We start from the raw sequence: 11,726 nt of genomic DNA, 5'->3' as shown, positions 1-11,726 counted from the left end.
GAAAGAAAGAAAGAAAGAAAGAAAGAAAGAAGGAAGGAAGGAAGGAAGGAAAGAAAGAAAGAAAGAAGGAAAGAAAGAAAGAAGGAAAGAAAGAAAGAAAGAAAAGAAAGAAAAGAAAGAAAGAAAGAAAGAAGGAAAGAAAGAAAGAAAGAAAGAAGAGAGGGAAGGAGGGAGGGAGAAAAAAATATATATATATTTAAGGTAAACTAGAGATAATCAACAGAGAGAAGGCATCTTTAAAATGGGGTGACACCTTAAAGGGTTGTTATAAGGAGCAAATGAGATAATATATCCGTAGCTTTAAAGTGCCATGTAAATGCTGACTTTTGTTATTTTCCTGATTCCTGTAATCAGGACTTTTTTTTTCCCACCTTAGCACTATTCCTTGATCATTTCTCTTAATCTTTCCAGTCTTCAAATAAACAAAGAGGTTACTAACCCTCTCTACTTTTCAACAGCATAGGAACTCTCCTCTTTGGAGTGGGAAGGAATGCGTTTGTGGGAGCTGTTATTTACTAGGAAGATCATAAATCTACAGAATGATAGAAACCTACTGGTTCAAATTGAACAAATACCCTAGGCTATAAGATACACCATTGTCTTCCTTAAAACTATATTGGTTTTTCAGAATAACTATTAAGATGCTAAATATTTACAGTTCTGCAAATTCTCAACATCCATTATCTTTTCATTAACTCAAAGATAACAATGTTTTCTACCATCTTATTAAGGGGATCTTTATGGAAATTAGTTTAGTTAATTATTTGTAGACTGTACTGAGAAAAACAAATTTTAGTAAATGGGAATGACTGTGGGTTTTTAAAAGTTTGAGCTATAAACCAAAGGACAAAAGTTGCAAAGAGACTAATGCAGACCTGATGTAATGGGGTTGGTGGAGGCGGGGGGAAGGGGGGGGAACAACAAACAGACAGCTTTCTAACTAATTGTTGTCCAGTTGTGTCTGACTCCTCGTGACCCCATTTGGGATTTTCTTGGTAAAGATCTTAGAGTAGTTTGCCATTTCCTTCTCTAGTTCATTTTATAGATGAGGAAACTGAGGCAAACAGGGTTGAGTGACTTGTCTAGGGTCCCAGAACTAGTAAGTGTCTGAGGCTGGATTTGAAATCAGTTCTTCCTGACTCAAACTCCAGCATCCTAGCCACTGAGTCACTTACTTGCCTCCTTTCTTGGCAAAGATACTGGACTAGTTTGTCATTTCCTCCTCTACCTCTTTTTATTGATAAGGAAATTGAGGCAAACAGGGTTAAGTGACTTGGTCAGAGTCATAGAGATAGCCAGATTTGAAATCAGAAAAATGAGTCTTCCTGACTCCATATTTGATCCTCTATACACTATGCTACATAGCTGCCACCCCCGACCCAAGCAATTAGAGCTATCCAAAAATGGAAGAGAAAGCCTCTGGAGGTAATGAGGTTCCCACTCTTGGAAAGTTTTCCAACAAAGTTGGATGACCAATTATCAGTTACTTTATAGACCCTCAAACTTTGAAAACAGGTAAGGAATGGAAACATTCCAAACATAGACTCTGGGGAAAGACAAGGAGGTGGGATTAGACTTTTGAGGTTCATATAGATCCATTCATTTACATGAGACCTTTACTAGATGGATCATTAGAAGTCTTCCCACCTCATGAATTTACTTTATATATACTTGTATATATTTTGAATTTCCTTCTCTGGGTATGGATGTATCTCTCCCAGGAGAATGTAAGGCCTTGAGGGCAGAAATTATTTCATTTTATTTCTTTATCACCAGCACCTAAAATGACTCACATAAAGTATAAGCCTACTAAATGCTTGTTGAATCAAAATGAATAGGAAAGAACATTTTTTTTTCAGGTATGCGATAGGTTAAATGGCCATTGATGTCTCTTTCATCTCAAAAATTCCATGATTCTATGAACCTTAATAAAAAACAATTTTGACTCTTTCTTAAGTAGGAAATAGTGATTCAATTAATTAATTTCTATGTTTATTTATTACCCGTATTAGACATGTTCTGTCTCCTTTTCAACATCTCTGGAAGTTTAGTGTTCTTAGGTAGTGACAAATACCGGGAGGTTGAAGTAGATGCCTGTGTTTTAAAAAAACAAAAACATTTATTTTGTATATAATTGTATTTTTTAGAGATTAAGAATTTATAATTCTACTCATTGAATCAGCATTAAAAATTCAAATTGTAGTTCTTAAGTCTAAAATAATATGTTTCTTTAATGTTCCAAGAATAACGTAAGCACTAAAATAAGGTTGGATTTATCATGAGACAATCAGAAAAAAATTTGTGAGTCGTACATATGCATATCTATGCCCATGTTTATATATATAAGGAGTGAATGTTCTGAATTTTCTTAAAAGCAATACAAGTATTTGTCACAAAAAATAAAAAATGCATATAAAAATACATATACAAGTTTTAATCTGTATATATTTGATAAGTATCATTGCTTCCTTCTGATTGGGAGGAGGAAGGCATAAAGAGAGGCTGAGATTTTGGAATCTAAATTAAATTTTAGAATGTAAATTAAATTTGGAGAGATTTTAGAATCTAACTTAAATTTTGGAATTTAAATAAAAATTTAAAAATAAATGTTAAAAAAGAATGCATGTATGTGTAATTGGAAGGAAAATTTTAAAAAATAGATGATGCTTTAATTCTATAAAAGCTCAGCTTTGGTGGTTTCTTGGGAGAGATGGAATAATCTTTTTGTTGTTATTTTTTTTTGTACTTGTGACTTCCCAAAACTAATGACAATTAACAACTATTCTGTATTCAAAGAGTTTTAGAGAATAGACCACAATCAGAGCATTACTATAGCAAAATAATTCATATCACAAATACCAGGACTATCAATTTCTTTTAAATTTTGTATAGCTGTTACAAGATAATTTCAAAAGACTCTTGTCAAAAAGTGCTATCCACTTCCAGAGAAGGAACTGATGGAGTCTGAGTGTGCATATCAAAGCAAACTACTTTTTTATTCCTTTTTTTTTAAAATATACATGTCTTCTTCTACAATATGACCAATATGGAAATATATTTTGCATGATTACACATGTAAAACCTAGATCAAATCATTTGCCTCTCACAGAGGGGAGAGGGAAAGGAGGGGAAGAGAATTTGGAACTCAAATGTTAGAAAATGAATGTTAAAACTTTTTATTCATGTAATTAGAAAAAATAAAATATTATATTAATTTTTAAAATTGTATAACTGTTCCAGAATTCCAGAATGTACTTATTTTGACTACTTCCATTAGACTATACTTTTAACTTCAAAAGAATTTCATATATGTATATAATATGAATATAGCTACAATTTTTCTCTTCAAAAAATTACGTTCATGATCATTCTAGCTTTACAAAGGACATTATAAAGAATCAGATAAAATGATGTAAATATTTCTCACAATTTTAAAGAGGCTTTCCTTGTCAGAAACACAATGAAAAACTGAAGGTGAAATTTGCCCAAGTTTTTTTTTATGTTAATAAATTAGCAAAGTTGATGATATACAATGGGTGTTTGTTCCTCAGTCATTGTCAATCAAGCTTTCTTTGAAGTCCTGGGCTCAGATGACTTCAGGACTGGCTCTAATGGAAAGATGGAAGATACAAGTAAAGTTACCCGTCTGTCCCGGTTCAAGCTGTTGTCTTTCCTTATGCTTTCTCTCAAGCTATGCCGACGTCGGATCAGAATCTCTTTGGCTTGCCTTTCACTTGTATCTGTGGTCAGGTTGTGTCTATTATAAGACAGAGTCTGAAAGGGAAACACAGCAGTGGTTTAACAAAAACACTGACTGATCAGGCTGGATAAAATTTAAAACTATAGCACATGTATTCTGGGCTTTTAAAGTCAATTAAGTATTTGAGGCCATGGTGAACCTTTTTTTTTTAGCTCTCCATGAATATTTACACTGTTGATTTTTCTATAACTTGGATTATTTTTGATAAGCTAAGTAGTTTCTGTAAAGGAAAGAAGAAACTGGATAAAGAGAGTCTGTCTATCTTAGATGACTTTTTCTATTTAAAAAATAATGGAGAAGGTGCATTTTAAAGTATTATTGACAATGGAATGAGTCAGGAAATATATTTTTATCTCCAGCAAATCAAATGCAATTTTGAATATATAAGATAGACAGTAAACCTTGTACCATTTTAGCCACAGGGGGGTGCCATGGTCTTTTGATTAAATTCCTTACTCAGCTATTTCAGAAGGCCTGTTGTCAACTTCCATGGAAGAAATTCTTGTCATATCTACCTCCAATCAGAATAAAAAAAATCAAAAGGTCCTAAAATGGGTTGTTTTCATTTTTCAACATATGTATAATGGTCATAATTAAAATGAGAGTGATTTAAAGAGAGGGGTTTCCAAAAATGAATTAAACTTACTGATGATTTTTAATTTCTTTAGACATAAGGAATCTTATAGGATCATTGATTTTGGAGTAGGAAGGAATCTTTGATACCATCTAATCCCTCATTTTACAATTGAGGAAACTGAGGCCAGGAGAAGTTAACCTAAGATATACAAATAATAAGTCAAAGAGCCAGAATTCAACTTCAGGATCTCTGTCTTCAAATCTACTATTCTTTCCACTGTGTCATGGGAAAGAATAAGAGGATACATCCAAGCATAAATGGATGCAACAAGTGTGGAGTGTAGAGGAGGGTTCATATCACTGTGTTTTACTTGTATGCATTTATTAAGTCTTTTATCTCTTTTTTTATGCCCAGTATTTAGCACAGTGGTATATACTAAGTGCTTGATAAATGTTTATTGATTAATTGATTGATTTTCTATGCATGTTTTTTCTCTTCTAATTTGTAAGTTCCTTTAAGTCAAAGATTAGGCTGTTTTTTATCCTTGTATCCTTAATGTCTAGCATGGTATTTTTCCCACTATAAGAACAAATTAATAAATGAATGGTCCTTGAATTTAACAGAATTCACTGATAATGTAGAAACATATCCTATAAGGTCCTAAAAAGCAAAGCCGAAGATTGTAGACTTCATAAAGGAAGCCACTGTATTATTTTTAATAGCATGGTAACATAAATGAAATGGGGTTTTGGAAATATTTGTCCAGCAGGCTTATTGGAAGTGATAATAAAGTAAAGCCAGCAATAATAATAAGTATAGTTGATATTTCTATCAATCTGTAGGGTTTCAGGCATCAGAATATCTCCCTTTTGTATTTGCATCACTGTCTAGCACAGTGTAATGGCAGGGGTTGGTAAATAGATCCCTGTTATACTTTGGTATGTCCAATGTCATACTGTAGAGAAGGATGGGGAAATGGCCACGAGCCCATCCAGAGTTTACTAGAGACAAAAGCATAAAATCCTTTGAGGGCTGAAATATTTTATTTGGAAGTTGTCAGGGGTCCTTGTGGAACACGATGGCCAGAGAAGACAGGGAAGACTACTATTATTTACCATCTCTCTCCTTGATATAGAATATCCTTAATAAATTCTTAATAATTGATTTCAAGGTTTAAAATGTCAGATGTGCATATGTATAAATGTGTAGAAATATGTATGCATACATGCATGTATGTGTGTATTAATTCATACAACAACCCTATGATGGTAGGTATTACAAGCATAATTTTACTTATTTTTCCATAAGAGAAAACTGAGGTTTGGAGTAAGTTAATTACTTCCCCAACTGATTATAGTTAAGAAGTGAAGGCTGAGACTTCTAGAAGGCTATTGAAATGCAAAAGGCATGGCTGCTAACAAATCAGGGTAGGGTAGGGCAGTGGACATGCAGAAGAAAGATCTGATAAGGGAGCTATTTTGAAGGGAGAACTGATAGAACTTTAAGACTGAGTAAATATAAAACATCCAGGAAAAGAAGTGAAGAATGACTTCAAAGTCCTGAGACTGGAGGCATGAGAAATTCATAATACCAATGGCAGAAAAAAGGAAGTTCCAGGGGAAGCCTGGCTGAGGGGGATACTGATGAACAGAGCATTGGGCATCCTGACTTTGAGGTGACAGCAGGATGTCCAGTTAACACTCAACTACATTGTTTTTTATTTTTATTCAAAGATGTGAGATATTTCAGTAAACATATAAAAGTTCTTACACGCTGTCGTATTTGATAGAGATTCCTTGACAATATTTGTCGTATCTCATCCATTTCACCAGGGGTCAGCTTTCTTATTTTTTCCTCACGATAATCACTGTAAAGATTTGGGAAAAGAACATTTTTAGCATTTAATAAATATTGGAGTGACAGACTCTCTTTTTCAAAGTGATGATGACTTCTTGCAATACTTCAAGAACAATTTAATTAAAAGTTCAAAAGTGGTATAAAGGTTCATAATGAAGACTAGATTTAGAGTCAGGAGACCTGGGTTTGAAGCCCTACTTGCTTTTTACTTACTTTTGAATATGGATAAATTACTTCACTTCCCTACATCTTATCCTCATCACTGGTAAAATGTGGGAATTGAACTAGATGTTCTGAACCACTTTGGAGTTTGTCTAATCAAATCAGTTATACATACAGAATTTGAAGACAAGGTAAATTGGTATTGTCTCCTGGAAAAAAGGAGCCAACTCAATACTCAATGAATGGGATAGGTTGATTCAGAAGTAACACATTCTATGAGAACTATAAAAGTAAGATTAATGAAACTTGAGTCTCTTTGAAATCCAATAAGTAGGATATAATATTGTCCCAAAAGATTACAATGTGTCTCAAAAACTCATTAAGAAGACATCAATTAAAAAACCTAATATTTTAAAAGTTATAACATATTCAATTGCATTTTAATATATTCAAGGTAATATGGATATAATAGAAGAGTGGTCTGCACAGTTCAGAACTACAAAGGCCTAAGGGTAAAAGTCTTATCAGTGTTTATGTAGCAAGTATAGAAGTAAGAATTATAATTCTGTTGCTGAAGCCTCTACCAGAATTTCCTTTTAGAAACTATTATGGAGGCAACTAGGTAGCACAGTGGATAGAGTGCCAGATCTGGATATGGAAAGACCAGGGTTCAAATGTGACCTCGGATGTTTCTTAGCTGTGTGACCCCGGGCAAGCCACTTCACCCCAATTGCCTAGTCCTTGTCACTATGGGTATTTGAAAAAAACAAAACCATTATGGTACTGTGAAGAAAATAACTAACTTTATTTTTTTAAAGCTATAATAGCCACAAGAACTTTAAAAAATCTTTAATTATTGCAGTATTAATTTCTGATGATATCAAAAGTTAAAAACAAAGAGTTGTTGTTACTCAAGGAATGCTGTCAAGATAATCTGGCTGCATCACGTGTATAGTTAGATGTTCTTTTCTTTCTAATGTAATTTTTTTGCAAATAAAAAAATAAAAGTTAGCAAACATACTTTTTTCATGGAAAAACTTTACCAGTGGACTAATGGTGGCTTGTTAAAAGAGAATCGGGAATTTGTGGTATCCCTAATCCAGCAGAGGACAATCCCAAAGGAGAGGGTGGCTAATAGCATCAAACACTTCAGAGAGTAAAGAAAGTCTGAAAGTTAGAGAGGCACTTGTGTTTTAGTGTTGAGTGCTAATTAGAGTCAGGAAACATGCATGGGTATAAATCTCAGCACCTGCATTTTCAAGCTGTAAAACCTTGGTTAATTTACTTAACTTCTCTAATCCTTATTTACTTTATGTCTATATAATAAAGTGGGGATAATAAAGTTTGCACAACCTACCCAATAAGATTGTCATAAGAACAGTATTTTGTAAACTTTGAAATATTATATGAAACTGAGGTTAAAAAAAAACGCTTTTAAGCAATCTGCTTGATTATTGCTCTTTTATTCCTTGGCAGACATAATATTTTAGGACTTATACCCAGGGATATCTTTGGGATGTTGTGGAATCCAAGAATAATTCACATTCTGAAGAGGGATCCACTTTTGTTCCTTTTACTAACATTTTATACAAATAAATTACAATTGAAATAAATGTTAGGACAAGCATTACTGTGAAAAATAATAGAAGATTGTGACTATATGTGGAAAAGGGGAGGAAGACAGGGGGACTAGGACTAGCCAGGTGACCCAGAAGGCAGAGCAGGATGAGAAGGAACCTTAGGCTAACCTGTTTGTACTTTAATTATATTAACATTGCTTATTTCCACTTGACCCCTGAGTCAGCATAGTTCTAGTTATTTCTTCTCAAAATAATAGATTTCCCAAAGTGCAGAAATTAGAGGAATGGATCAACCTAATTTGTCATGTAAGAGTTGTTATTGTAGGCAGTGTGGTCTAGTAGAAAGTACAGATACTTTGGAGTAGGTAACTAGTTCAAATCTTGCCTCTGGTACTTAATATCTATGTGAAAGGGAAAGATAATTAAGGCATCTGAACCTCAATTTCCCCTTCTTTATGATAAACTCAATGAACTGGATGGCCTCTGAGACTCCTTCCAGTTCTAGATCCTATAAATTCTATCTATATCCCTACTATATACTAAATAGTGTAGCCAGCAGTCTTCCCTGGAAATAGAAAGGAATAGTGATTGAAACTGATTTTTTTGATATGAGGAACTGCCAGGTAAGAAATTAATTATAAGTGCAGATCAACAGCTTCTCTACAATTTATAGTCTGAGAGTTGTCAAGTGCACTACCAAATTAAGTGACTTGCCTAGGATCACAAAGTCACTATGTGTCACATGTGGGACATCAGATTTTCTTAGATGAAAAGCTTGTTCTTTATTCACTACGCCAGGTTGTGTCTTACCCTAGAAGGAAGAGCTCATTTACAGTGACCATATTATTCCTAATTTCTTTTTTTTTTAACCCTTAACTTCCGTCTTAGAGTCAATACTGTGTATTGGTTCTAAGGCAGAAGAGTGGTAAGGGCTAGGCAATGGGGGTAAAGTGACTTGCCCAGGTTCACACAACTAGGAAGCATCTGAGGTCAGGTTTGATCCTAGGACCTCCCATCTCTAGGCCTGGCTCTCAAGCCACTGAGCTACCCAGCTGCCCTCTTATTCCTAATTTCTACACAAACTCAGTAGAAATCTTTCTCTACCTATCTATCTATATAGATGCTTTTTTCAGAGTATACATTTTTAGCATGACAAAATCCAATTTCCCCATTCAAAGTGAATCATCCACAAAGAAAAAGCTCTTATGATCTGTGATTAATTAAGTGGCTTATAAATTTAGAATTCTTTGCACTGGCCTTAAGGTAAGATATCAGAGCATGACCCCAGAAAGTAATGAGGTCTCCTGTGTCAATAACCAGGGGTAAAAGAGCTACATAATTATGTGCTAGCCTATACTAGCAAATATAACAACACGCCTTCAAATATTCAATTATAAAGAATGAGATAAGAGATTTTAATTTACCTCGGAGCACTGAATTTTTAAGAGCAAATAATTTAATGGACAAAAGAGTGTTAGCTGACCACCCATCCCCCTCCCCAAATTAACCTCTAAAAATCAGTACATTAATATTTAAATAAGAAAATCTCTCAGGAACTCGCCCTCTGCAATGAGTTCTCATTGCCATATTTTCCAAAGATCAGCAACCTTAGCATCACGTATTCTGCCTAGGCTTTAAAGATGGTTTCAGAAACACATATCTAGCACTGATTAATTTATCTCTGCAAAATTATACTTACTTAAGTGATGCAATAGATGGCACTGTGCTTATCATCCCAGTCTCTGCCATCTCTATTGCATGTTTTATTTCCAGCTTCTTATACAATGAAACAATGCTTGACTTGGGTTGGTTTTCCCTAATCAGAAGCTTCCTCAGGTATTTATCATCAAACTTTTTGAACCTAGAAGCAAAAAATAACAAAAAAACAAAAACAAAAACAAACAACCCTTTAGTAACTTATTGTCAATTACTACGAAAAAAAATGGAAGAAATAAAATGGAATCAGACAATTGCCAATTTCCAAAGAGCAATTTACTTTACCAGTAGAGTCTACATGATTTATATATTATTATACTAATTGGCTGTTGTTCAGTTGTTTCAGTTGTGTCTGACTCTTCATGACAAATCCTGTAGTTCATTAAGAGACTTGCTCTGGGTCATATAGCTAATAAGTGTCTGATGCCAGATTTGAACTCATAATTTCCTGACTTCAGGCCCAGGGTTCTCTCCACTGTGCTACCTAGCCTCCCATTACACTAATGATGATTATATTTTTATGTATTATTATATATTATTGTACTACTATCATATGCTAATTACACTAAGCTGTTTATAGAATAAAAATGAAAATTCCTGATGACAGTTCCTGGTCTTAAAAAGCTAGACCACTGCCCTTCCTTACAGCAAGTGTTAAGAATAATTAAGGAAAAAGCACAATTTATCAATGGAGATATTGCTGGTCATAAAACTACATAGCAGATGTACAACTGGGTTTGGTCACTAAAGAACAGATTTCACCTAATCTTTTAAAAATTTGTTCTCACTTGTATTTTAAATCACTGAATCAGGGCTGTCGGCAATAACATTTCATCATTTTAACTTGTTTTTTTAATAAGGGATAAGCAAAGATAAGCTCATATTTTGGTTAATAAAACAATGACATCTGATCTACTTAATATGGATTCTTGGGTTTATTTATTTGCTTTTTTAAATTTTGCCACACCTTCCATCCATTTGCCAAATTACACAAGCACTATTTTCTTATTCTCAACATCAGAATCTTTAACTACTTTAAAAAGCTACAGCATGGCTGCCATATTCGCTTTCATATCATTCTCTAGGGACCAGATCATATTAGAAATGTGTGATATGCCAGAAAAACAATAATATTAGCTTCAGCTAAAATGAATAGAATACTACCACGCCTAAAGCAACTATCCTCCCATTTAATCCTCTAAAAGCAAAAAAAAAGTTATATATTAGGGTCCATAATATATCAGAGAACTGATCTAAGTGATATGGTGAATAACAGCAAATGTCTACACTATCTCTGATCATAGAATATGGGAGTTAGAAGAGAGTTCAGAAACCATCTAATCTAACACAGGAATCCCCTCCAAAGCATCTATTACAAGTATCTGTCCAATCTTTTCAAGATCTCCTATAATAGGGAGGTTACCATCCCCCAAAGTAGTCAATTCCACTTTTGGACAGCTAACTGTTAGAATGTTTTTCATTGTATTGAGCTAGTCTAGCCATGAAGGCAAAGAAAAAGAAATCTATCCTGTCTTTGACCAAGTAGCCATTCAAACATTTGAAGATATTCATCATTCCTGAAACAGGCCTCCCTGTACCTCCCAGTTTTCTCTCTTCCAGGCTAAACAATTCTTCATTTATTTAGCTGATCTTCAAATTCTTTGTTTTGTGATCTCCTCACAATCCTAGTTGATTCTGCTCCAATTTGTCAGTGGCCTTACTAAAGCACAGTGCCAATTGTCTATTAGTTTTTCAGTCATGTCTGACTCTTCGTGACCCTATTTGAGGTTTTCTTGGCAAAGATATTGGAGTGGTTTGCCATTTCCAGCTCATTGTATAGAGGAGGAAACTGAGGGAAACAGGGTTAAGCAACCTGTTCAGTCATGCCATTAGTAAGTGTCTGAGGTCACATTTAAACTCAGAGATGAATCTTCCTGACTCCAGGCCTGGCACTCTATCCCCTGCAATAATTAGTTGCCCTGGGGTGCCAGTGATGGGAGAAAGTATTCTATCTTGCTCTGACAATGTCATAGCACAACAGAACTATATATATATATATATATATATATATATA

The 11,726-nt window shown here is 34.1% G+C and overlaps 1 protein-coding gene across 1 annotated transcript in view; it reads right to left on the bottom strand.

The window, feature by feature from the left end:
- SLC9A2 (solute carrier family 9 member A2) overlaps positions 1-11,726 on the bottom strand; it is a 111,388-nt gene that overhangs the window by 3,191 nt on the left and 96,471 nt on the right. Inside the window, exons 8-11 of the mRNA XM_044670467.1 lie at positions 9,636-9,797; positions 6,108-6,204; positions 3,643-3,774; positions 2,004-2,094 (exon numbers count right to left, since the gene is read on the bottom strand). Coding sequence (XP_044526402.1) covers positions 2,004-2,094; positions 3,643-3,774; positions 6,108-6,204; positions 9,636-9,797 — 482 coding nt within the window. The remainder of the gene's footprint in view (positions 1-2,003; positions 2,095-3,642; positions 3,775-6,107; positions 6,205-9,635; positions 9,798-11,726) is intronic.

The sequence above is a fragment of the Gracilinanus agilis genome, chromosome 3 (genome assembly GCF_016433145.1).
Source record: "Gracilinanus agilis isolate LMUSP501 chromosome 3, AgileGrace, whole genome shotgun sequence".
Lineage (NCBI taxonomy): Eukaryota > Metazoa > Chordata > Mammalia > Didelphimorphia > Didelphidae > Gracilinanus > Gracilinanus agilis.
The sequence above is the reverse complement of the archived record's forward strand: the minus strand, read 5'-3'. Positions and strand labels throughout refer to the sequence as shown.